Genomic DNA, 27,741 nt, shown 5'->3' with positions numbered 1-27,741 from the left:
TTGTGTATGTTTTGATTGGGGCTTTTTGTCCCTCTCCCACCCTTAAGGGGGTTAGACTAAAGTCTTAGTGCTGAATCAATACCTATTCTCTGTGTGCAAAATAAATAACCTAAACGTGAGAAATTGTCACGTGATTTGTGCATAGCTGGACTATCCTTTCAAAAAGGTATAAAGATCCTGGGCTGAAGAAGAGGAAAATGTTCTTCTTTGACAGTACCAAGAGAGGAACCGTGGTATTGTATGAGCAAGTCTGTTGGTCTTTATACAACACAAGTGAAAAACCTTTTCCTGATCTAGTGCGATCAGGCCCATGTTTAAACCTAGTTGACAAGAGACCTCCAAAACGTCATCAATATAGATATTATCTTTCAAGATGGCGTTGTACTAATGGATGCCTGGAGCAGCTCCGTGTATTACGGTCGGTGTTTTGTGTTTTTATTATTGCTGTTTATTTTTTGTGTTTATTTTTGCACTGTCCTGTACATCTCCACAACGTGGAGATACTTTTGCAACAAATTGGACACTTTTTGCTACTTTTAATTGCACTTGCAGGCACCACTTGCCAGCATTGTTTACACCCACAACCAGCTGATGGCCCTGAGGCGTACCATGATGTTGGCCGGAGAGAGACCTACCATACCAGAGGAGCTAAACAGGAGACGGCGAGGCTGCAGAGCGGGGGTGAAATGAAGGATGGAGAAGAGAAAGTTTAAGCCCTTCATCCCTGCAGTTATCACTGGAAACGTGAAGTCGCTGGCGAATAAAGTGGACGAACTGGAAGCGCTTGTCAGGACACAGAGGGAGTATAGACAGTCCAGTATCATGTGTTTCACAGAAACGTGGCTGCATGAGAAGATACCTGACTCAAACGTCGCCATCCCCGGCTTCCAGACGGTTCGAACCGTCAGAGACACCACCGCGACCGGCAAGAAGAAAGGAGGGGGCCTCGTGTCACCCCGGCACGTCTCTGTTAAAGAGCAGGTCTGTTGCCTGGACATCGAGCTCGTCGCCGTTGGACTTCATCCATATTACGGGGGGCAGCTGAGTACAGGGCCCTGGTTGACCGCTTTGTGAAGTGGTGTGGGGAGAACCACCTGCAGCTGAACGTGACGAAGACGAAGGAGATGCTGGTGGACTTCAGGAAGAAGTCTCTGTCCGCCTTGGGAGCGCCCCTGCCACCACGAGGGGTGGATGGGGGGGAAGGCGATGCCATTGCTCGGCTGGTCGATGTTGGTTCTTTGGGGTTTCCTGGGGCTCTGTCGCATCCTGGTTGCTGTGCTGGGCTGGGGGCGGGGTCTGGTCTTTCTGAGTTTCCTGGGGGCCCTCGCCCCGTCTGTGGGTCCCCTGGGCTGCTGCTGCGCCTCGGTCCTGCCGCCAGGGACTTGGCCCTCACTTGCCTGCCTCCTAAATTGCACTCACTTCGCACTCCATTATACACCATGTCACTTATTACAGCCATAGCTACGTACACCACATACACCCAACCCAGGTTTTTAATGCACCTCACCTTGGGGGTCTACCCAGGATCGGTCAGGGTCAGGGCAGGCTCCAGTACAGTAGTGTGCTGCAGTCCTCTGACCCACCCAACCCTCCTGTTTGCCCCCTTTCTTAATGCACCACACCACATCCAGGGTCACAGGGTCACAGGGTCACGGTGTAGGGGCTTGTTTCTTCATCAGGGACTGAAGAAGCACAGTAACAGGTACACTGTTATCCCTTGGCATGGCTTGGGGGGCCTGCGGTGGTTGGGAGGTATGGGCGGCTGCTCTGTCCTGCACCAGCTTGTTCTACCTTGGTCGGTCTGGGAGTGTTCGTCATCCTTGTCGCCCATGCGCCCCACACTGGGGTGGAGGTTCTCGGGGGTTGGGTCTCCTGACCTAACCCTGGGCCCTGGTAATGGTCTCACTCATATTTAGGGAATGCCCACGTGCATGTGTGTTGTCACCTGCCAGCCCGTGCTGGATCACATCAAGAAGAATTGATGAGTCCCGACTATTAAGGGCTGGATTATTGTTTTCACTCTATCACTACGTGCTCTATTGCAGACTTCTCTCCTCTATTGGGACACCCTTACCCCCCTGGACTCTCTCATCTCTCTAGAGATCTACACAGCACCTCCCTGTACCCAGTCAAACCTCAGTGAGGTGATGTGGGAAGCACAGAACCCTACACACCACTAGTTCCTACCAGCACCACATGCCTCTCTTCCTCTGTCCATCCTTCCACATCTTTTCTGTCCTTTGTTCTCCCCGTCTATTCACTGAGGTGTAGCACTGCCCATTCCTGATATAAATTTTACTACACTGCAATTAAGTACTACAAGGTTTATTCACTGGTGAAGGTCACACTCAGACGCCGAAGTAATAAAATTTTCAGCTGCAAGAAAATAACTGCATCAACCTCATAATGTTGACACCCTGTGGTGTTCAACTATGTAGACAAATGTAGACAAAAAAGAGAAAAAAAAGTATAGTCAAGTTATATTCATATATTTTACCTATACGATATATTATATCCTATTTTGTGTGTGTGTGTATATATATACACATGCATTAATACATGTTTACATATTGTAGTTATGTACAAATGCTAACCTTGCACATGACACATTTCTATGTGTATATTATTTTTACATACTGATGCTGCCATTATTAGTACTACATACTGTTATTATACTGATTTTATTATATATTCTTATTATTATATATTATATTATATTATATACTATACTACCATTATATACTGTTTAGTTACAATAACACTACCATCAAATCATCAGTACTACTGCCATCATCTTGTCACTGCACCTTATCTACCGATATCTACCTATATCTTGTGTTTTTTAAGTGTCCTTGTCCTATTCTCTGTTTTTTACCTTTGCTTTTATTTTTATACCTCAGTATTTTATTCTATTGTATTTTACTGTATTCAAATAGTGGACTGCTATGTCGACCTAATTTCCCTTCAGGGATGAATAAACCAACCAACCAACCGAGTCTTGGAGAGGATCTTGTAGTCTGTGCAGAGAAGGGACACATGGCACCAGTTCTTCAGGTCCTGCAGGTTCCCCTTTTTCCTCAGGAGGCTGATTATAACCCTCCTGCAGGGCGTAGGGAGAGACTCAGTGCTTAAGCTTTTGTTGACAACATCTAACAGGTCGTGGGCAATGACGTCCCTGTAGGCCTTAAAAAAGTCTGTTGTTAGTCCATCCATGCCTGGGGCGTAGTGACACTGCAAACTTGGTGCTGCTTACCCTTTCCACAGCAGCACCATGGTCAGAGGTGCATGCTGGATGTTGAGTCATGTTCGTTCTTAGTTTCCTCTTGAAAACATGACTCTCCATCATTAATAGCTGTCACTGAGCTTGTTCAGTGTTGGCTGCAACAAGTGAGGCATCAGAACTTTCAAATACACTGTTTGGTAGATCTGGTGCATATTTAACTCCTGCAGCCTCTACACTCATCTGACAGCATTGACTTCACTCCTGTATCATGTAGGAAGGCGGCCTTTGTTCACAAGTGACCAGGATGTTCATTCATACAGGACAGAAATGTGTTAAAGTGGCATCACATTAACACAAAGGAGTAAATGTCTGAGTCTAAACTGTCCATGACTCTCATCATTGTTCACAGGAATGAACCTGGACCTGAACCCAGCTGTGTGTCCTTTAAGAGCGACCGGTCCAAGGACTTTATTGATAAATTTAAACAAAGTCAGAGGTAAGTTGTTGGCTCCTTCCACCTGATGAACCAGGCACCAGGTTCTGCAGAATGTTCTGTAACTAACCACCAGTCAGTCAGTCGTACAACAGGGTGTGTTTTAATGTCTCTAAAGATAAATGTCCCACTGTATTTTAATTGAAATAACATGCAGACAGACTAGAATTTCACAGCCAGAATGTCAGAATCTGTTCTCGTGTTCTTAAATGAGGCTCTTTGGCTAGCAAGGTGTCACAGTGTCAGGTTCAGAAAGAGCAGACTGAAGGTTGTCACAGATGTGGGAAGTGTCAAGGATCATTTCTATGTCCGGGTGGAAACCATGAACCTGTTTACAGGCTGCTTATGAAGTCAGAGTAACCAGGCTTTAGGCTCTGACCTGATGAAGAAATACATTTCTCAACACAGGGATTCTCCATTGTTGTGAGATTCAGTTGTATAACAGTGGTTGGTATGGTGTTGTGTTTCAACCTTGTAGTGGAGCTTGGACACTAGTTAACCAAACCAGTGGTGACCTACTATATGGGGACTAGCTTCTCATGTAAGAAGACAGGTTATAGCACCATCTAGTGGCTCTAGTAGGCGTAGTAGGCTTGACCAGACACTAGCTGAGATGCTCAGCAGTAACAGTCAGGGAATTATCTCCAAACGTTGACTCAACCTGGAACATGTGACAGTAACAGCTAGATCTGGAACTATTTTACAGGCTGGTAGCTGTCGCTCTAGATTTCACTCTGTTTCTCACTCAGACAGAAATGCATGGCAGTAACAACCATGTTTTTACAAGCTACCAGGGCTAAAGCTAATATTGTATAAAGTGACTGACCTTAAATGACGCGAGCAAACAGAAATGCAGAGGAAGAGGACATTGTTGGAATGTTTTGAAGCTATAAACTAAATGAACTTGTCTGTTGATGAGTAATCAGCATTATGTCTCTGGAAGCTGTTGAACCTTAGAAAAACATGAATATTTCTTTCTTGTGTTCATTCCAGTAGTTGGGAAAACACAGCCTTAGAAGAGGTGATCAATAAGTGGATATTTGAAGCAGAGTAGTGTCTTCTATCTTGTAATGGATGAGAGCTAATTGTTGATGATTGGTCCACAGAGTCCACCAGCAGAGCTCAGAGGTTCTCAGTGGTCAGTCTACCCAGCAGCATCAGACACAACTGGACTCCATCTTTCTGGTCTGTACATGTACAACAACTACTTTCCATCATGTCCATGCTGCTCTTTGTAGACCAGTGGACTGTCAGTGTGTCCAACATGGATCTGATGTTTGTCTCCATGGTTTCAGTCTGCTTGTGTCATTCATATCGTTTCTGTTCCAGCTGCTGGAGGACAACATCATGACTTTTGTGAAGAAGGAGCTGAAGAAGATCCAGAAGGTTGTGAGTCCAGATTACCCAGAATGCTCAGAGAGTCAGAGGGAGGATGAGGAGGTGTTGGAGGGTGAGGATGAAGAGCAGAGGAGGAGCAGCAGAGATTTATTCCTGAAGATCACAATGAACTTCCTGAGGAGAATGAAGCAGGAGGAGCTGGCTGACTGTCTGCAGAGCAGTAAGAGGATTTCTCTAAACATTGAAGCTGCTGGAGAAATGAGACATTTACTAATGTCTCAAGAAATGAACCAAGATATATTCACACACTCATTCTTTACAGCAATGACATGTTGGAATATTTACTGGAGAGTTTATTCATTCATCTTATTTCTTGTTTCTTCATTCAGGACTTAAAGCTGCAGTTTGTGGACGTAAAGTTAAATCTGGTCTGAAGGAGAAGTTCCAGTGTGTGTTTGAGGGGATTGCTAAAGCTGGAAACTCAACCCTTCTGAATGAGATCTACACAGAGCTCTACATCACAGAGGGAGGGACTGCAGAGGTCAATGATGAACATGAGGTCAGACAGATTGAAACAGCATCCAGGAAACCACACAGACCAGAAACAATCATCCGACAAGAAGACCTCTTTAAAGCCTCACCTGGAAGACATGGACCAATCAGAAGAGTGATGACAAAGGGAGTGGCTGGCATTGGGAAAACAGTCTTAACACAGAAGTTCACTCTGGACTGGGCTGAAGGCAAAGCGAACCAGGACATCCTCTTCATATTTCCATTGACTTTCAGAGAGCTGAATGTGGTAAAAGAGAGAAAGTTCAGCTTGGTGGAACTTGTTCATCACTTCTTCACTGAAACCAAAAAAGCAGGAATCTTCAGCTTTGAAGACTTCCAGGTTGTTTTCATCTTTGATGGTCTGGATGAGTGTCGACTTCCTCTGGACTTCCACAAGACTGAGATCCTGACTGATGTTACAGAGTCCACCTCAGTGGATGTGCTGCTGACAAACCTCATCAGGGGAAAACTGCTTCCCTCTGCTCGCCTCTGGATAACCACACGACCTGCAGCAGCCAATCAGATCCCTCCTGAGTGTGTTGACATGGTGACAGAGATCAGAGGGTTCACTGACCCCCAGAAGGAGGATTACTTCAGGAAGAGGTTCAGAGATGAGGAGCAGGCCAGCAGGATCATCTCCCACATCAAGACATCACGAAGCCTCCACATCATGTGTCACATCCCAGTCTTCTGCTGGATCACTGCTACAGTTCTGGAGGATGTGCTGGAAACCAGAGAGGGAGGAGAGCTGCCCAAGACCCTGACTGAGATGTACATCTACTTCCTGGTGGTTCAGGCCAAAGTCAAGAAGGTCAAGTATGATGGAGGAGCTGAGACAGATCCACACTGGAGTCCAGAGACCAGCGAGATGATTGAGTCTCTGGGAAAACTGGCTTTTGATCAGCTACTGAAAGGAAACCTGATCTTCTATGAATCAGACCTGACAGAGTGTGGCATCGATATCAGAGCAGCCTCAGTGTACTCAGGAGTGTTCACACAGATCTTTAAAGAGGAGAGAGGCCTGTACCAGGAGAAGGTGTTCTGCTTCGTCCATCTGAGTGTTCAGGAGTTTCTGGCTGCAGTCTACATGATCCACTGTTACACCAACAGGAAGACAGAGGAGCTGCAGGACTTCCTGGGAGAAAACTACAATAACTCACCTCTGGAAGAGTTTCTGAACAGAGTTATGATTAAAGCCCTGGAGAGTAAAAATGGTCACCTGGACCTGTTAGTTCGCTTCCTTCATGGCCTCTCTGTGGAGTCCAACCAGAGACTCTTAGGAGGTCTGCTGGGTCAGAGAAAGAACAGTCCAGAAATCATCCAGAGAACCATCAACAACCTGAAGAAGATGAACACCGATAAAATGTCTCCTGACAGAAGCATCAACATTTTCCACTGTCTGATGGAGATGAATGACCTCTCAGTTCATCAGGAGATCCAAGAGTTCCTGAAGTCAGAGAAAAGATCAGAGAAGAAACTCTCTGAGATGCACTGCTCAGCTCTGGCCTACATGCTGCAGATGTCAGAGGAGGTTCTGGATGAGTTGAACCTGGATCAGTACAACACAACATGGGAGGGACGACGGAGACTGATCCCAGCTGTGAGGAACTGCAGAAAAGCTCGGTGAGTCCTGATGTGATCATTAACAGAATCAGTGGAGAATAGTAGTTTAGTTCTTCACACGTTCTCATTTTTCTTCAGTGTTTCACTGTTCACTGCAAACATTACAGTCAGTGGTATTTAGTCCCAGATGTTCTCCAGCTATTTAAAGCTGTTCTTCTCTTTATTTCTAATCCTTATTACATTTGACTCTTTTATTTCTATTTCATTATATTCACTGGAAATATTCACATATTCACTGAGCTCAGCTAAAAAGATCCAGAGTCCATTAACCAGTGAAGACAGTCCAAATGTTTGTCTCATCCAGATGTCCTCATGTTGGATCAGATCCACTGACAGACTGTGGACAGTCTGGAAGCCTCAATGTAACTCAGTCTTGTCTCCATTCATCTAAACAAAGGTCTGAGAGAGATGATGACAATGATTGTTTCCTGTCAAACACGGTCAGAGAAGATGAGCTCAACCACTGATGTGGAGACAAAATGTCCAACAGGACGTGTCCAACTGTCCACTCATCAACACATCACCTTCATAGAAATGTTTTCTTCCTTTATAACACATTTTATTTATTTGTCTCATTACAGACTTTATAATTGTGGACTCTCAGAGAGGGACTGTGAAGTTGTGGCCTCAGCTCTGAAGTCCAACCCCTCCCATCTGAAACATCTGGACCTGAGTGACAACAGCCTGAAGGATTCAGGAGTGAAGCATCTGTCTGCTGGACTGGAGAGTCCAAACTGCAAACTGGAGACTCTGAGGTCAGTTTTCATTTCTTTTCTTCTCAGGCTTCTGAAGAATGGAGATCCAGTTTAGATGAGTTCTCGTCAGGACTGTCAGATAGAAAAGGAGCTCAAAGAGTTCAAAGTCAAAGTCAGCTTTATTTTCAATTTTTTTTACATGGACCAAACCTACAAACAATACGAAAAAATGGTTTACTACCTCACAGTGAAGAGGTAAAATGCACAGACACAAAACATGAAGACATTTTTCTAACACCAGAGTAAGCAATAACTAAAGTGCATAGTTAAAATGCAATAAAATAAAATACAATTGAGAGTACCTAGTGTATATGTGGACATAGCAGCTGCTTTGAACTCAGAGGTTGGACACACAGAGTCAGGGTAGAGGAAAAAACAGATACTGTTCATTCAGTCCAAAATTCAGAAAACCAGGCAGGTAGAAAATCCGGCAAAGGCACAGAATGACTTGGCTGTCTTGGAAGTCTATTCTCAGAAAACAGAAATCTGGTATTGCACTACTGAACTCTCAGGGGAAATTGCTGGACCGCTAAACAAAATTACAAGAGGCTGTTGGCAAAGAACTGGATGTGGCAGGTCCTTGGACCCAGCCTGTCCAGTCTCCAACTGGAAACCAGTGGGCTCAGATGGGGACCAGACCCAGATCTCCTCTGTGTTCCACCCCGGAGCAGTTGGAGCCATGAACGGTTGTTCTCTGTGTGAAACATGGCTGTAAACCAGGGAAATCCTCCTCCAGCTCAGGAACTTTGCCTCTCTAAGAACTTCATGGTGCAGGATGATCAGGAGGCTCCACAGCAGCTCCACATCATCCCTCTGGCCTCTATAAGGCTGTGACTCTCATTTACCCCACCTGTGTCAGGTCTTGCATCCTGTCCTACAGCTCGTCCTTTCACCGATCACTGGACATCTTCCCCACCCAGAAGGTCCTCCACCCTGTCGGGCCTTGTAGCTGCCACTGCTGTAGTCTTCCAGGCTGAATGGAACTCTCAGCTGCCTCCACCTGACCGCAACCCTGGTCCTGTTCATCAACTGAGTCCCACTACGGTCATCAACGGGGTCTCCATCATCAGTCATGTAAAAACACAACCCTTCACAACACTGTTTTCCTGGCACCACTGTCACCAACATTGCTGCCGAAATTCTTGGTGTGCTTTAGGCTCACCCCTCGGTGAACACGGTGGTGGTCCATGTGGGACGAAATGATCTCCCCAATCAGCAGTCGGAAACCTTAAAGCAGAATTTTGTCTGGCACTTTGACTTTGACCCAGCAGTCCAGAGTGAGAGCCTTCATCTCCGGACCAACCCGGACTCTTTGCCGCTGGATGGAGCGGTTTTCCCAGCTGCTGAGCCTCCACACCTGGCTCCCCATGGCCTGCCATGAACATGGTGCTGGTGTTATTGACAATTATAATTTTTTTATGGCAGCGCAGAGACGCTTTTGATGGCCTCCACCTAAGTTTTAACAGAATGCGGCTGCTCTCCTCCAACATTGACTACACCATCGTGCACCACATGGCTTATCAATGACCAGCTTGGATCATTGTCTTCATCATCATTGTCGTCCTCAACCTCAACCACCTCATCACGTGATTGACTACTGACCGTTATCCAGGTACATGTCTCACTGACCACCAGAATACCACTGTCACCCTCAACAACAAACCTGGACACATTTAATACTCAACAATCCCTGTCATTGTCATCAATAGACACAACACCAAGCAATCAAATGGGGCGAATCTAAATAACCTCCAATCTCTCAACAAACACAAACCTCCAGCAGCAAATACACAAGGCAAAATAACCCCACTACTGACCCTAAATATGGCATTGTGGAGATGACTGTGAACTTTAGGAAGAGACCCCCATCTACCCCTCCTCTTGCCATCCTCAGTAGGACTGTACCTACTGTGGACTCATTTAGGTTCCTAGGGTTCACAATCTCACGGGACCTGAAGTGGGGGTTGGGGAGCACAGTGCAGCTTCTTCAAGAGCTAGTGATTCACCCCCATGCTGAGAGGACTGAGGAGGAGCAGGGCAGCAGGTCCTCAAGTGAGTTACAGGTAATAGGTGATGGTACTACACATGTACCGTGAGATCCAGGCATTTCCTGGATTCCATGGATGCCAAAGGGAGGAAATAATCCACCTTCTCTCAGAGAAATGGAGGATGAGGGTGCCAGCCAGACTTTCAGCTTCACCAGACGACCGCCATATTTTACCCCATCAGTATGTAGGAGAGACTGGAGATCATACACCACCAGAGCCTTGATCTGTTAAGTGCCAAGCATTATAAACAATAAAAACACCAAGTATTGCAGAAGCGGCCGACAGTCAGCCATACACACCGGTGGCATCTTATCCAACACAGTGGTCAGTGGTCACAATCTCCTCAATCATCGGTTGTGGTCCAGTGTTCACATGTGTAAAGTTGATCTTCAACTTATCTTCATCAGTCAGACTGCTGAAGCTTCATATTAGTGTCAGCTCAACAGTGGAGTTGTGTTAGGAAGAGACCACTTCACAGTCAGTGTGGACAGCAGGAATCTCAACAACTCTGGAATCAGTCCATATGACATGTGACTGTTGTTGGAAGACACACTTAGACATGTCAACTTGTCCTTTAACATTTGAATGACACAAACCTCCTGAGACACCAAATCCAGGAAGAAGAAGGTCCTGGAATCAAAGAACTAATCAACAGTTTGTAGTCCAACATGTGTGAGGAGATATTGATCCTGTAATGAGGTCAGCAGCATCTTATTGATCTGTGTTGACATCAATAGTTGTCTGAATGTTGCGCTGACGTTTGGATGATGTCTGTAGAAGGCTGACATGATGAAGATCCACAATAACACAAGGACAAAGTCACTCTACTCATTTTAGAGAACAGCTCATTGATCACCAAATGATCATCAATAGGGCTGCACGATAAATCGTTAAGAAATCGCGATTCACATACACATGATCTCATTTCGAAACACGATTCTTAAGCATTTTATTTCAGGAGGGGCATCACAAACAAATGCTCCCATTTCTTCCCAGATTTTTTCAAGAGCCCCTAAAGGCAGCACTGCCGCTCACTCCTCCCGTCGGTCACTTTGGGGCTGTGGCTGTTGCTGACATGGGTTTGGTGGGCAGCTTGACAGAAATGACACGGGCATCTGGAAGTCACCTAGGCTTGCTTGGTCTGGGAAGGATTGGATTTGTGGACTGTCCTAAAAGGTTGCTACATTAGGAAAGTTCAGATGGCCCCATTCTGGCACTGTGACTAGCCCCTCTACCCCACCTGGCTGGACAGGAAAGCAGCCTCAGCCAACGGCTCCTGTCACTGAGCTGTAGGACGGAGCACTTCAGGAGGTCATTCATCCCCACAGCCATCAGAACACACAAAGCTAACTGTAAGCAGGCTGACGGCTAATGGCTTGGGTGATTGCGCATCTGCATCTGCATACAAGTCACTTTATAGATACTTCATAGACACTTTATTTAATACTGAGACGCTTTAAAATGTACATATATCTCATGTCTGTGACTGTAGATTGGACTGTATATTTTTTGGAATATTTCTTGTAACTTACTGCTTCACTCTTACACTGCTTTTAAACATTTTTTATTTTTATCTTATTCAATTTTTCTCTCATTGACTTGTACTCTTATGTCTATGTCTGGTCATATTTATGTTCTGTTGTCTTGAGACTCTTGGACAAAACTATTACCCTGCGGGGATCAATAAAGTGATATTGAATCTTGAATCTTGACTTATGGTAAAGTGTCTTTACAACATGTGATATCGTCAGTGGAGGAAGTTGAGTGTGTGGAAACAGTGAGGGAGAGAAGCAGAGAGAAGTCAGCGGTAAAGAGAGTTAAACTGACTACTTGAATGACCATTTGAATGTTGTTTTTTTTTTGTTTGTTTGTTTGTTGTGTTTAAGTTCATCAGTGCGATAATCATTTTGTAAAAAAATTTAAAAAATCGTGCCATAGAATCGTGATCTCAATTCTAAGCAAAAGACTCGTGATTCACATTTTTTCCGGAATCATGCAGACGTAATCATCAATCATTTCATCTTTTATTCCTTATTCAGATTGAGGAGATGCAGTTTGTCAGAGATCAGCTGTGATTCTCTGGGACCAGCTCTGAAGTCCAACCCCTCCCATCTGAAACATCTGGAGCTGAGCAACAACAACCTGAAGGATTCAGATCTTAAACAGCTGTGTGGTTTTCTGGAGAGTCCAGACTGTAGACTGGAGACTCTGGAGTGAGTTCACTGTCTGTCACTGTTGTAGATCTGATATGTTTAACAACCAATGTAATTGTTTGTTACGTTTCAATAAGTGTATAATGTTTTTGTAAGCTTTATTCCTGGTCAACACACACAGATGAGATCATGCGTTCAGATGCAGGTGTTTGAGGTGTGTTTAGTGTCTGAGCTTCCTGCTGTTTCATCATCATTCAGTCACATTTCATTTTGGAGTCAAACCTGCTGTGATCCATGTATCAGTCCATTCTCTCTGAACCACAGCTGCTGGAAGGAGCTCACACACCTCACACTGTCACATATTACTGTCTGTAGAAGACATGATGGAGATCCACAATAATACAAGGACAAAGTCACTCAGACATGGAGAGGAGATTTGCTCTACATCTTTTATTCTTCATTCAGGTTGGAGAGCAGCAGTTTGTCTGAGATTAGCTGTGATTCTCTGGTCTCAGCTCTGAAGTCCAACCCCTCCCATCTGAAACATCTGGACCTGAGTTACAACAAGCTGAAGGATTCAGGAGTGAAGCAGCTGTGTGGTTTTCTGGAGAGTCCAGACTCAAAACTGGAGACTCTGAGGTCTGACTCCATGTTTTCTTTGTGTGCTGAGATGAATATGATGGTAAAGTTGTGGTGACATCAGGCTGATATTCTACTGATCCACACTGAGGGTCTTCATGGTAAAGTCTGCTTTCTTCTTCTGTGGTTTAGTCCATTGACTGTGGCAGAGTCATGTTGATCTCCACAATTCAAAGCTTCATAGAAGACAAATAAATCCTCAACTGGATGACTGACTCTGAAACTCAGTTTGGTTTTGTTTTGTTAATGTTCATCAGTGCAATAATCATTTTGAAAAAAAAGGTCAATCGTGCCAAAGAATCAGAAATTAAAAGCAGGCCATCCACTAACAATTATTTTATATCATAGCTGAATTGGTTAGTTATTGGTTTATTTTATAAAATATTAAAACATCTTGATTCCAGTCTCTGAGTTCAAGGTAATGTCTTCAAATATCTTAGTTTGTCTGAACCAGACTCTAAAAGAGTTCACTGTGAAGGAACAAAACATCTTCAACATGTCGACTTTAAACTTGTTCATTCTGAACCTTCTTCAGCTCTGAACACATGATTTAAAGGAGGAATTTAAGAAACTAAAATCTTTTATTCTTTATTCAGATTGACTGAATGCAGTTTGTCAGAGATCAGCTGTGATTCTCTGGTCTCAGCTCTGAAGTCCAACCCCTCCCATCTGAAACATCTGGAGCTGAGTTACAACAACCTGAAGGATTCAGGAGTGAAGCAGCTGTGTGGTTTTCTGGAGAGTCCAGACTGTAGACTGGAGACTCTGAGGTCAGTTCACTGTCTGTTACTGTTGTAGATCTGATATGTTTAATCACCACTGAATCTAATTCATGTTCATCCAGAACTTTTCTCCATTAATCTGTGAACGTCCTTTAGTTCATGACGAGTGTTTGTAGCAGAAACTGTAGGAAATGTTAAAGTCAATGAAGCTTAAAGGCTGTTAGGACACAGTAATGTTGAGCTAAACTTTTAAAACCTGAACACATCTGATTGAATTATTCATTGAACAATTAAACTGAATTAATCTACATCTTTTATTCTTTATTCAGGTTGTGGAGATGCAGTTTGTCAGAGATCAGCTGTGATTCTCTGGTCTCATCTCTGAAGTCCAACCCCTCCCATCTGAAACATCTGGACCTGAGAATCAACAACCTGAAGGGTTCAGGAGTGAAGCAGCTTCTTGATCTTGTGGAGAGTCCAGATTATAAACTGGAGACTCTGAGGTGAGTAGAGGGTTCCAGTCAGTCCATGCTGCTTTCATCAGTATCATCCTAAACACAGTTAGTATCAAAGATCCAGTGTTTCCTGTAAACCTGCAGCTTCTCAGTGAAGCTGTGAGAGGAGAATGGAGACAGGCTTCAAGATTGGACAGAAAAAAAGAGAGAGAGACAACAGTCAGTCAATCAGATGAGCCAGAAGCTTGTTGTGATCACGTGTTTGAGTTGATGTGAAGACGACTGTTGTTGTTGTGTTGATGTGTCCAGGAAATAAAGCTGGATTCCAGCTGACAGCCTTCCAAGATGTATAGAGACAGTGGTGGTCATTCATCACATCTGATCAACAACTGATCACAGCTCTGAGATCAGTCTGACTGAAGCCTGCACATCACAGAAGCAGCATTACATTTAGTAACCATGAGTTTCTTAGTCAGCTGATCTTTGTTTCCATGGAGCAGCAGTAAATCCATCACTAAAGTGTTGGTGCAGTAATGAAGCGTTCAGGACTCTCAGCAGTTTCTTAGTGAAATCTGCAGAGGAAACAGACTTGATGCTAAAAGTCTCTGCAGGTCTGTGTGTGTTCACTCCAACACGTTAACATGAAGCTGAAAGGAAGCTGGCTGAGCTCCACAGCTGCTCCACTGCTGCTCTGAACAGGACTCAAGTCCCTGCTGCTCTTTCTACTGGATGTGATGATGAAGGGAAACACTCCTTCACCCTCTCTTCTTTCTCCTCCTCTCTACAGGTGGTGATAACCATGGTAACCAGGAGGGTGTGTGTTGTGAGAGGATGAGCTGTGTCCTGATGATCCAGAGGTTGAAGCAGACTCTGACTGGACCATGTTACTGGGAGGTGGAGAGGAGAGCTTCATCCACATGGTCTCCATTTAAGACCATCAACAGAGCTGCACTTCAACTCTTCACAGAGCTCCAACAATTCAAGTCCAGTCCCTCATCTAATGATTCAGACACATCCATCAACAACATGTCAACCTGCCAGCATCAACAGCCCTTCCTGCTGTTGTGGAGATGTTTCTTCCAACTACATTCTAATGTCTGTCTTCTCTTGTCTCTGTAGAAACAGGAGATTCCTCATGTTTTCCTCCTGTTTCATCCACATATTTACTTCATTGGAGCAGGAGCTGCAGTCTGCTTTATTTCTCATTGATTATTGATTGGATTAGTCAGATTGTCAGTAACACTGTTGTTGGATGCTTGGTCTGGTTCATTGTTCACTGGTTGGTTACTGTAAAATAGAATTAAGAGCTCATTATCCTTCAGAGAACCACAGTAAAAGGCCTCATTTTAATCTAAATAGTGTGTAAATAATTGATCCTAGACTTTAATTGTCTGGTCTTGAAGATTAAGAATCAAACTAGAAGTCTCTGTGTTATTCTGGATTCAGAACTAAATGTCAGAAGTCACATTAAATCAATGACAGAGTCTGATTCTTCCAGAGCTTTCAGTCATTGTCATGTGATCTCCAGACTCAGTACATTTTAGAACTTAGAGTCATGGACTTTTAACAGAGCTTTAAACAATTAGAAACTCTTTGTGTAATGAAAATGTGATGTAGCGCCCTTAGTCTGGATTGACAACTCACTAATTGCACCAACGATCTCTAGGTTCGTAAGAGTTGGACTCCTGAATCAATCAAAGGAGAGAGCATGAATGTTGACAATTTAGTGTTTCACAATCACCATCAGGTTTCTCTAGTGAATTAGAATAACGAAATTAGAGCTCTTTCATAGAAACAAAAATAAAAAAAATAAAATAAAATACTCCTTTGTCCAGTGTGTAAGTGTTCAGTGTTTCCAGTTCAGTTTTTTACTACCCGGGTAGATTTTGTGTTTTGTTCCTTATCTGTGAGAAGTGAATGTCCAGGTTAAAGCGGATCCCACAGCTGGCCACGCTGTGCACCTCTCCGTCCCTGTCGATGTCCTTCCGGCTTTCCACCGAACCTCCAAGGCTCGGAAATCTCGTTCCTAATCCACACCGGGGAAAAAAAAAAAAAACTATCGGAGCTTTTCTTCCCAGAGGGCCCACTTGTTATAAGGGCTCCTCTCATGAATTCTCAGAGCCACGTTTAATCCGAAGCTCATCAGCTTGGTCTGCTCAGTGTCTCAGGTCAGAAAGGAAAAGTAAACTTTGTGCACTTGGCAATGAGCAAGGGGCTGATGCACCACCCTCCGGCGCGGCATAGCAACTCATACTGCAATTGAATTGAATGGCTTTCTAACCATGTGGGTTACATCCTCCCCTCTTAAATCTGCATGAGTCCCTTCATGAGCTGGTCTCTCTCTGCATGGGGATTGTCATAGTTGTCAATAGTGTCTAGAGCTTGGTTAAAACTCCATCTGTTGCAATCTCATTTTCAGTCTCTTTGTGGGATGTGTCAGGTGCTTGAATGTGCTGTGGCCCAGCATCCTGAGGAACTTCCACAGTTTCTCCATCTGTAGGATTTTCCTCATCAGTTCCATTTGTCTCATCCTTTTCATTTGTCACATCCGGTAAGTTAGTCTCATCTGATTTGTTTGTCATATCTGGTAAGTTAGTCACATTTGGTTTGTTTGTCATATACATTTAATTTTCCATATCCAGTTCATTTGTCATATCTATTCCATTTTACATATCCTGTTCATTTCCATGTGCCACATCCAGTTGTGCACTGTCCTCTTCTGGGTTTACATTGTGTTGCTGCTTTCTTGGTATTTCATACACCTGAGTGAATCTTTGCTCAGGAACAACAGAGGACTGAGCAGGGTAGATGGACACATCATCCTCAGAATCTGAGGTTTCTTCCAAGAGTTGTGGATGAGTCTGTCTAGTTCTGGGTCGATGGACCTTAGGGTTGGCTGGTTCAGTTTACTCTGTTTCAGAGAGGTCACCACAAGGGAGGAGTAAGTCTCTATGAAGAGTTTGGATGGGACCGTCTCCATTGATGGGCTGTACTTTGCACACAGGTGGGTCTCCCATCTTTACCAGAACTTTGTACATAGTGGACTCCCACTTGTCGGCAAGCTTATGCTTATTTCTGAACCTCAGATTCTTCACCAGCACTTGATGACCTTTCTCTAATGTTGACTCTCGTACTGACTTGTTGAAGCGGCGTTTGTTCCGGTCAGCAACCTTTTGTGCATTCTTTGTGGCAATCTGAATCTAAGCGTGCTTTCAGATGTTTCACGTACTGAGAATGAGATTTGGGAGAGCCATCTTTTACAGATAGGCAGAAGGCAATGTCTACAGGTAAGCGGGGTTGGCGCCCAAACATCAATTCATATGGGCTGAAACCTGTGACGTTGTTCATGGTGCGGTTATAGGCATGGGTAAGTGGTTTTACATAATCTCTCCATTGTCTTTTCTCTTTCTCCTTCAAGGTTCCTTACATGCCTAATAGGGTTCGGTTAAACCTCTATACGGGGTTTCCTCGTGGGTGATAGGGCGAGGAGCGCACCTTTGTGACGCCTTTTAGAGCTAAGAGTTCTTTGATGAGTTGGGATTCGAAATCCCTTCCCTGATCACTAAGAAGTCATTCAGGAAAGCCGTAGAACTGCTCCCAAAGGGTTTTGGCGACCGCTGTAGCCTTTTGGTCTTTGGTCGGTATAGCAACGGCGTATTTCGTAAAATGGTCTGTGATGACCAGGATGTCCTTGGTATTGTGACTGTCAGGCACTAGGGACAAGTAATCAATGCACCCAACTCCATGGGCGGAGTTGTGTGGATGTTCACAAGACGTGCTGTTCTTTCCAGCTGTATTTCCGTCTGACACAACGCCCGCATGACTTAATCTTTTTCTCCACATCTGCAGCCAATGGAACCTCATTCTAACCAAATCTAGGGTTCTCTCCAGACCCATGTGCCCCATATCCTCATGAAGAGACTTGAGAATTGTAGCACGAAGAGACTCTGGGGCAACTAGCTGGTACGTTGCGCCATCTTCTGATTGACATGTTCTGTACAACAGACCATTTCTCATCTCTAACCTCCTTCTTACCTTTAGCATCAGCTTGACCTCTAGCGAGGTCTGTCTATCCTCCGCTCTCCAAGATGTTGACAACCTGTCCAATGATTGGGTCAGACCTTTTATAGCATTGCAGATCTTCAAGACTATAGGTAGGTATGGTGGAGCAACCTAACATGTTATCATCTCATTGATTGAATCATCATTGATTCTGCCAAGGTGATAGGAGGTAGGTCATGGTCTGCCTTGTTCAGAAGACGGTGTTGGCACAAGACAGCGACTGCATCTCCAGGCAGATCTAGATGATCAGGAGATGAAGAGAGATGGTGTGAGGTGAATTTCTTGATATGCTTTTTTTCCATCAAGGGTTGCTTGGTCATCAGGCATACTGTCATGTGGCCGACTGGAAAGGCCGTTAGCGTCCTGGTTGTTCTATCCAGCACAGTACTTCAGTCACGGTACTATTATTGAAGTCGAAGGGTGAAAGGGCAGCTAGCCAAAGATAACTGGCAGCGTCTAGCTTAGCTGACTTAAGGATGTATGTCAAAGGATTGTTGTCTGTTATGACAGTGAATGCATTTCCGTAAAGGTAGTCATGAAACTTTTCAATGGTCGACCACTTAAGGGCTAGGAATTCAAGCTTGTGGGCGGGATATCATTTTTCACTGGATGAAAGACCTCTGCTTGCATAAGTAATGACTCGCATTTCCCCTTCCTGTTCTTGGTACAAGACGGCCCCTAGACCTGAGGTGCTAGCATCGGTGTGGAGCACGTATGCCAGTTTTGGGTCTGCAAAACCAAGGACAGGTGCTGACGTGAGTTTTTCAATGATTGTCTCAAATGCTTAGGGGTTGAAGTACTCTCCCTGGCTAGGTGTTCTGGGGCCCTTCCGATATGGTGGGTAGCCACCTGTGAGGTCATTTAAGGGTTTGACTATTTTTGAATAGCGGCGGAGAAAGCGGCGGTAATACCCCGCAAAGCCAAGGAAGGACTTGAGCTCACCAAGGTTATGGGGTCTTGGCCAGGTGCGGAGAGCACTGACTTTGTCCGGGTCTGTCTCTACCCCTCTACTTGAAACTATGTGGCCTAGATACCGCACTGAGTTCTGGAAGAAGTGATATTTTTTGGGTGAGAGTTTTAAGCCATTTTCTCTCAACTGCTGTAGGACATGTTTTAGCCGGATTTCGTGCTCCTCTAATGTGCTGGAGAACACTATGATGTTATCTAAGAACACCAGTACTTCCTTAAAGTTGATGCTGCCCATGACTCAATCGTTGGAAAGTACTGGGGGCATTTGTGATGCCTTGAGGCATGCGATTGAACTCGTAAAACCTGAGCGGGCATACGAAAGCGGTTTTGGGCTTATCATATTCCTCCATCTCAATTTGATAATATCCAGATTTACTACACAGATACTACAATTGGGGAGGCATAAGGGGACTCTGACTCACATATGGAAAGCGCCTGCATATTGAAACCCCTGCATCTAGGAGGGTTTGCAAATGCTTCCTCACAGCTTCGTAGTCGTTTGGGTGTGTTGGTCGGGACTTTTGCTTGAATGGTGTGTCGTCTTTCAGATTTATGTGATGTTTTACTCTGGTGGCATGCCCAAAATAATTTTCATCGTAGGCAAATACATCACGATACTCATGGAGTCTGTTTGTTACTTTGTCTTTCCACTCTTTTGAAAGGGGCGAGTTTCCAAATTCAAAGGTCAGGTCTGATTGGTCTGTTTCCTGGGCTGGTTTGGGAATGGCAGAACAGCATCTCACAGTGTCAGGGGATTTATCTGAATCAAGTAAGTTGTCATAGATCTCTTTGAGAGTGTGAAGCTCAGCAATGACACAATTTGAGGGAAGTGTGACATCATGATCATTCTCATTTCTCATCCACACAGGTAGTTTGTGAGAATGATGTCTGGGCAGGTTGACAAGGCAGCACTCCACGAACATCCCACCGGGTAAGACAGAGGATTGAGGCTGCTCGACCACAATACAGTCACTGGTGGTATCAGCTTTCACATACCCTTCTAAGCAGACTCTCGCTTGGGCAGGTAGGACTTGAGGCACTTTGCCCTGTAGGGTTGCTAGCCTTATTTTCCCTGTAGAGTTCACCCTGTTTCTGAGCTTGAGGACACGAAGAATCTGTCTATACCCATACAGAGAAGACAAAGACAAAGACAAAGACAAAGACAAAGACAAGTCTTTGAGGGGCTGGATAGGGTGCTCTGACAGGTGAGTTTTAGTGAAGGAAGCAGTTACGGTGGTCGCCTGGAACCCTGAATCAAGGAGGCAGGTAGTATCAACTCCTGATACACTGACATCTGCTAGACATTTTTGTCCTACAAGCCCTCGAGGAAGCTTAACCCTGTGAGATCTGATGGATGCTTTTGTCTTAGGTCTTAGGTTTGGACTGTGACTCTCATTTTCAGTTCCTGGTTGTCCCTCAGCAGGAACTGCACTTAGTTTAAACTTTGCTCCCAGGCCTCTTGCTTTTGCTTTAGCTCCCTGCGTTTCTTTTCGACCAACTCAGGATTTGCCTCATTGTTGCAGGAGGATGCAATGTGGCCATCCTCGCCACACCTGAAGCAGTACCATGGGCGGGGCTTCCTGCTGACGAGTTGCCGTTCTGGAGAAGGTGGAGGATTTCTTTCGGTGGAGACTTTGAGTTTAGCCTTTTGTTTGTTACCTGGCATAGCAGACGCTTGATGCTGATGCTTTGAGAGAAGCAATCTGGGCTTGTAGCTTGGCCACTTGTTTTTCAGGTTTTTGTGTGTGGTAGGGGGCAGTCGTTATGTCATCATTGGTGGTATAGTCCTCTACTGAGAGTGTGTTTGACTGGACATTTAATCTTTTAGCCCCCAAGTGCTGCTTCATTCTGTTGGACTTAGCAGCCTGTCTGTCCTCCTCCGAGCGCACACATAAGAGCAGCTCAGAAAAGGGTCACGGGTTATTCTTCTTCTGTTCTTCTTCTGTTCTTCCGTTGTTCCAACAACCTCTGCAGAACTGCTTCAGCAGCTGTCGATCTGAATCACTGCCAGCCAAACCACCTCTTTTGGTAACCTTGCTCAGGATTGTCTGCAAGCGTTGCAAATAGCCAGAGGGCTTTTCTCCAGAGTCTTGGTTCATGTTCAAGAACTTTGCAAAAAGCTCACCACCATCATCAATGATACCATAAGCAGAGTCAAGCAGGGTAAGATATTCATGGGGAGAATCAATGGGCCCAAGATGTTTGACAATGGTGGACGCAGGTGGGAGAAGGCTTTCAACCATCTTTCTGGTGGTATGTGTGGCAGACATAGCAGGGTCAGCAAGATGAAACTTAACGTTGCTGCGCCATGTGTCGTAATCAGACTCTGAACTGGGACAAGGCATTCTCCCTGAGAAGGGTCTGAGACTGGTGTTGCTATAATAGTGGGGGGAAAGACCACTGTTCCTGATGAAATGCTCAACCACTACTTTTTCTATCTCTGGAGTGGAAAGCTGCTCAGGGGACAAGTATTGAGTTCCTTGGTGAGGGTGGCACCGCAGCCCCTATCTCGATTGGGGATGAGTCACATCCAGGAGAGAGAGTCTAACCACTTAGGTTGACAGGAGTTACATCGTGTATGTGGACAGGGCTAGTGTGCTGAGATTCCTGGTTAATCCCTTATGCATCTGGTTCAGTTGTCTTTGGTTTGGTGGATTCTTGAATCCTAGCTATTTCATCTAGCAAAACCTTCTCAAACTCTGCTCCACTCAGGTGAGCAACATCCTTCAGTTCTTTAACGTAAGTCTGCATTCAGGTGGAACCTCTGTCTGCTGTGTAGCAGAGCAGCTCGGACAAAAGCTGAAATGTGGTGGAAAACATATGGATCACTGGTAGGTCTGTTAACAGGTAAAGTATCCTTAATATATTCAATAGCTCTACCTGAACTGTACTCCAAGATAGCTGTTTCTTTAAACTTAGCTTCGCTGCTGCTAACTTTAATTACCCTCTCAATCTTACCATACTGTCCCAGGTTATCAAATACTTCATCATCCGCTGCACCACAAGTTACACCACTTACAAGCAGCGCATTGGGCACTTTGACATGTTCAGATGCAACAATATCCATTTTGCAATGTTACCACAGTCAAATAAGTCAAATGAAATCAATGTTCACTGGAAAGAGTGTCAACTGCTCAACTTTCATATAAAAGAGTCAAAGGAGAATTTAAACCAACTCCTGGCTGGCTCACCAAGTTTTATGTAGCACCCTTAGTCTGGATTGACAACCCACTAATTGCACCAACGACCTCTAGGTTCGTAAGAGTTGGACTCCTGAAGGAGAGAGCGTGAAAGTTGACAATTGATTGTTTCACAATAACCATCAGGTTTCTCTGGTGAATTAGAATAACAAAAATAGAGCTTTTTCAGTGTGTTCAGTTCAGTTTTTTACTACCCAGGTAGATTTTGTGATTTGTTCCTTATCTGTGAGAAGTAAGTGAATGTCCAGGTTAAAGTGGATCCAACAGCTGGCCACGCTGTGCACCTCTCCGTCCCTGTCGATGTCCTTCCGGCTCGCCACCGAACCTCAGTGTCTCAGTTCAGAAAGAAAGAGTGAACTCTGTGCACTTGGCAATGAGCAAGGGGCTGATGCGCCACCCTGCGGCGCGGCATAGCAACACACACTGCAATTGAATTGAATGGCTTTCTAACCATGTGGGTTACAGTGAAATAACTGATCTCTGAACTGGAGGTTTGAACTACGTGTACTTTATTGTAGTAACTCAATAAAAGCAGAAATCTGAGCATGTGTCCTCTCCTCTGTCATAGTCAGACTGTAGAGGTGGCCACCACAGAAGAAGAAGAGATGTTATGCCCTCAACTGGCCTCAAGTGCCCTCATGGGAGCAAAAGTTCATGCTTAAGTGCCCTCAAGTGTCGATAGCAGCGATGCATCATCATTACCGTAATTGCAGCTTTTTTTTCCAAGAAAGCACAACTTCCCAGTGTTCAGCCACACTTTGAATTTTGTTAGAGTAATTCAAATGCAGCAAGCTTTTTGTTAATGTGCAGGTGGATGTTCAGGTCTTAAATTGTTAAGTACTATTAGGCCTACCATTAATTTTCAGTGCTACAGTGGCAGCAGCCAGTTCCATCCATGGAATGGCAGGTGAGGCAGTTGTGCTGAATCACCGTCTCCAAATTCCTCTGAATGCAAGCATCTGAGAAAATTGAAGTGCCCTAAAGCAGAGAGACCAACTGGCCAGTGGTGCCACTTCTTTTTGATCAGGTAGTTGTTGTCCCATCCGATCTTCATCCTGCACTAATCTTGCAAGAGAGACTTGACGGACAATATACGGGAGTCCGTATGCCCAATGGACCATACACTGAACCTGTGAGTGACAGAAGTCCTCTTCTTGTGAACGGGCAGCACCCTAGCACGCACTCTCTCAACTACAGGACTGGTTCGATCACACTATGTAGGACATATTTGAAGATGAGGACCTAGCAACATATACAGAGTCAGTCCTGTCCTACATCAAGTTCTGTATTGAGAGTGTCACTGTGGATAAATGCATACGTGTCTTCCCCAATAACAAACCCTGGATGGCCGGCCATGTCCACATGCTCCTTCGGAGGCTAAGATGGCTCACAAGAAGAAGATCGACAACCACTTCTCAGACAATAACCCACGGCAGGTGTGGCAGGGCATACAGAGCATCACCAACTACAGAGGTCATGTAGCAACACCTGGAAGCTCAGACATGTCACTAGCAGAGGAGCTGAACACCCTCTTTGTTCGATTTGAGGCAACCCAGCACACAGCCGCTCCTCCGTCATCTGCACCAGCACCCACTTCCCCTCCTTTCACCATTGAACAGCATGAAGTGAGACGGGTGTTCAGCGCAGTAAACCCCAGGAAAGCTGCAGGTCCTGATGGAGTGCCAGGGAAGGTGCTCAAGTCTTGTGCCGGTGAGCTCTCACATGTCTTCACCTCCATCTTCAACCTATCCCTGTCACAAGCCGTGGTCCCATTCTGCCTCAAATCATCCACTATCATCCCTGTCCCAAAGAAAACCCCAAAGAAGCCCCAAGGACAACCGCCAAGTAGCCCTTACACCGGTCATCATAAAATGCCTTGAGAGGCTGGTCCAACACCATATCAAAGCCCCCCCCCCAGCCTCGACCCACATCAGTACGCCTACAGGGCAAACAGAACCACCGAAGACGCCATAGTCACCACTCTTCATGCTGCACTCACCCACCTGGAGCAGAAGGGGACATAAGTGAGGATGCTCTTTGTGGATTATAGCTCCGCATTTAACACCATCATTCCTGACATCCTGATCACCAAGCTGACACACTTAGGCCTCCCCCCACTCACCTGTTCCTGGATAAAAGACTTCTTGACAAATTGCCCCCAGACAGTGAAACTCGGCTCCTTCGTTTCCTCCCCCTGCACACTCAGCACTGGCTCTCTCCAGGGCTGTGTGCTGAGCCCCCTCCTCTTCTCACTTCACACACGACTGCACCCCCGCCCACCCAGGTAACATCGTTAAATTTGCTGACAACACTACTGTGGTGGACTTGATCTCTGGTGGTGATGAAACAAACTACAGAAAGGAGGCTCTGGATCTGACAGCTTGCTGCTCAACAAACAACCTGGAGCTAAACATTACAAAAACAAAAGAAATAGTCATTGATTACCGGAAGAAAAGAACTGACCTCACCCCCTTGTACATAAACTGCGCCTGTGTGGAGAGGGTCCGCACTTTCAAATATCTGGGCACTGCCATCTCTGATGACCTCTCCTGGTCTTCAAACACCACAGCAATGGTCAAGAAGGCCCAGCAGCGGATCCACTTCCTGAGGGTGCTCAGGAGGAACAACCTGGAGAGCAAGCTGCTGGAGACCTTCTACAGAGCCTGCATTGAAAGCCTCCTGACTTACTGCATCTCAGTGTGTTATGCTAGCTGCACTGAGGCAGACAAGAAGAGGCTACAGAGGGTGGTCAAACCCGCACAGAGGATCATCGGCCACCCTCTGCCCTCCCTGGACACCATCTACACCTCCCGTTGCTCAAACAGAGCCAGGAAAATTATTCAGGACAGTTTTCACCCAGGCCATCACCTGTTCACCTTGCTTCCCTCTGGACAGTGGTATAGGTGCATTAAGTCCAGAACAAACAGACTGAAAAACAGTTTTTATCCCAAAGCCATCACAATACTGAACTGAAACAGAGACTGACAACATTGCATCATTTAAATGTACATATATATCATTTATTCATTAACTTATTTATTGCGATTTCTATTTCATTTATCTTTCTATATTTTTAACATGAATGACGTGATGTCTGCACTGGTATTGTCATTGCGTATTGTTTGTCTGTCTTTTTATGTGATGGCACTTTAAGGTTTTATCTTTAATTACGTTGTACTGCTGCACAATGACAAATTCTGATTCTGATTCACCAATTGAGACCGAGTCTCTCTCCATAGGAAGTTCATCCTGGTCAAGATCCAAAGTTTTCATCTTTCACCTCATTTTCATGAGGTCTTGTTCCAAGCTTCTTTTTCTGTAGCAACAGACTCGAAGTATTCGTCTGTACCTCTTCAGTCCTGAACTGTTGACTTTGGTCTTTAGCAAACTTCCCGAAGGCAAAACTGGTGCAGCTCGGTAAGGACATAGCTCCACATAGGTGCACAGTCATTTTGTGTTCAGTGAAATTGACGGTAGTCCCCGTCCGGTCATCAAAGGAACCCCAGCAAATCAGAGTCATCATCTGGTCTTTTAACCTGGTGGAACATTGCTTCAAAATCTTCCACGATGGTAATTGGTTCTTTTCTGAATCTAATGAATCCAATGTCTGCTATGCTATTCTGTTGTGCCATAACATTGCAAAGAGTCTCCACAGTATAATCGTCTGTTAGAAGGTCACCACTGGACTGCAGCAATGTGGTGCACTGAGGTTGCAATGACCTAAATTCACCTTGTCCATTCTCCATATTGTGAACTGGATCTTGACTCACAGGTAATGGCATATATCCTGACTTGATAGTCATTACATTCAGCGCATTTGCATATGATTTGCATAATTTTCTCAAATTTTCTTTGAGTTTTGGATCAGCGGCTGCGATATAGCAGTTTGCAGATACAAAGCTTCTATTTTTCAGCTCAGCTTTTTCTTCTCCTGCTTTTGTTTAAGAGCTGCAGCCTTTGCAAGCAATACTGTTCTCTCTACGTCAGTGTTTAAGTTACGAGGAGGGAGCAGTGGACACTTTGCTCCGAGCATCTGAACCACTCCTGTAGCTTTCAGCAGCTGAAGCCTGTGATACACTGTCTGGTTGTATGTCTGCATCTATAACCCTTGTTACAATGTAATATCAGAGCACAGGTAAGTAATAGTCAATGTTAATAGATGGACCAGTAACAGAAGACTATAAGCTTGTGAGAGCCTTTGTTGTTGAGTAATTAAAAGACACAGGCAACAATGGTTTCAGTTTTTTGTGTGGCCACTTGTTATTAATAACCAATAACACAACAAAAATACAACAGCAAAATAAAACCCTCCTAGCGTTGGGGCCCTTTTTCTTTAGATCTGTGTCAAGTGTATCAGTGTATGTGTATTCTGTCCTACCACACGGCCGGTGAGGAAGGGGGACTGAAGAAATAATATTTGGATGTGAAACCAACAAGCTAAGCTGCTAACTCAGGTCCATGGACCATTAGCATCATAACACAGTCTCAGGCGGCTATAGCACCATTAGCACCTTTTTTCATGTCTGCTGCGCTGATTAACATAACTTTAAGCCGCTTCACGCTACACCATCAATCAAACAAGTTACATATGAATATAAAGTACATTATAATAAAACCGAACAGGTTAAAGAGTGTTTTTTTTTTCACTCACCAAGTGAAAAAAGTTCCAGAAATTACCATCACCCAGTCGCAGAAATCGTCCGATCTCACACTGCTCTACAAAGTTTAAATGTTAACAATATACCGGTCAACCAGTGTTTAACGTCATCAAAAAATATTCCAACTCAGTTTAAAACATTATTTTCAGGTCTTACCCCGTGGATGAAAATAGGTTTAATATCCGTTGGATCAGACAGCGCACGAGGCAGCAACCGTTAACATGGCCGCAAAACAGGAAGTGATGACCGGATGTAACCTACGAGGTTGATCACCTGGGGCGCACGAGGTGCACTGTTTGGCTAATTGGGAGGCTCGTTCTATGCCCTCTGCAGCAACTCTTTTTTTTCTTCTTTCTCTCTCTATTTCTCCTTTTCTCCATTTTAAACACATTTTAATAGTTTATAGTGCATAAAATCAATTTCAATTAATTATTTCAAAATAAAATGATTTGTAAAACATCTATTTATTTCGAAATAAAACGAATTTCTTTTAGAATATTAATGACTGCTCAATGACTTTTTCAATTAATTTCTTTTTTCCACAAATAAAATGGATTATTTTAAGGGCATAGTCTTAATAAAATTACGTCACTTTACAGCCTGGGCTACACATCGCATTTTTAGTTTTCTTAGCAGGATCTTCTGCTGCCTTTATTCACATTTTCCCCTGCTGCATAAATCTAGAAATGTACATTAACTTAGGCTCAAACCATGAGCTCCCTTTAGTTGGCAATTTTGTTAAAGCATCATTTGTCTTTCAGAATTCAGCCAGCGAGTCTTGATAGTCCAAACATAACTCCTGTTTAACTTAGCTGCTCACTTTTTTCCTCTCTTTTTCCTTTCCCCACAGT

General features: G+C 44.6%; 1 protein-coding gene across 1 annotated transcript; it reads left to right on the top strand.

The window, feature by feature from the left end:
- The first annotated feature begins 693 nt into the window (after positions 1-693).
- Positions 694-14,053, top strand: LOC125019005 (NACHT, LRR and PYD domains-containing protein 12-like). Its single transcript, XM_047603503.1, has 8 exons — positions 694-981; positions 1,077-1,229; positions 5,491-7,229; positions 7,811-7,984; positions 12,072-12,245; positions 12,651-12,824; positions 13,421-13,594; positions 13,876-14,053. Exons 1-8 carry the CDS (start codon positions 694-696, stop codon positions 14,051-14,053), a joined length of 3,054 nt encoding a protein of 1,017 aa, XP_047459459.1.
- Positions 14,054-27,741: the final 13,688 nt, after the last annotated feature.

Source organism: Mugil cephalus, chromosome 13 (assembly GCF_022458985.1).
Source record: "Mugil cephalus isolate CIBA_MC_2020 chromosome 13, CIBA_Mcephalus_1.1, whole genome shotgun sequence".
NCBI classification, from domain to species: domain Eukaryota; kingdom Metazoa; phylum Chordata; class Actinopteri; order Mugiliformes; family Mugilidae; genus Mugil; species Mugil cephalus.
Note: the sequence above shows the minus strand (reverse complement) of the source record. Positions and strands in the feature narration are given on the sequence as shown.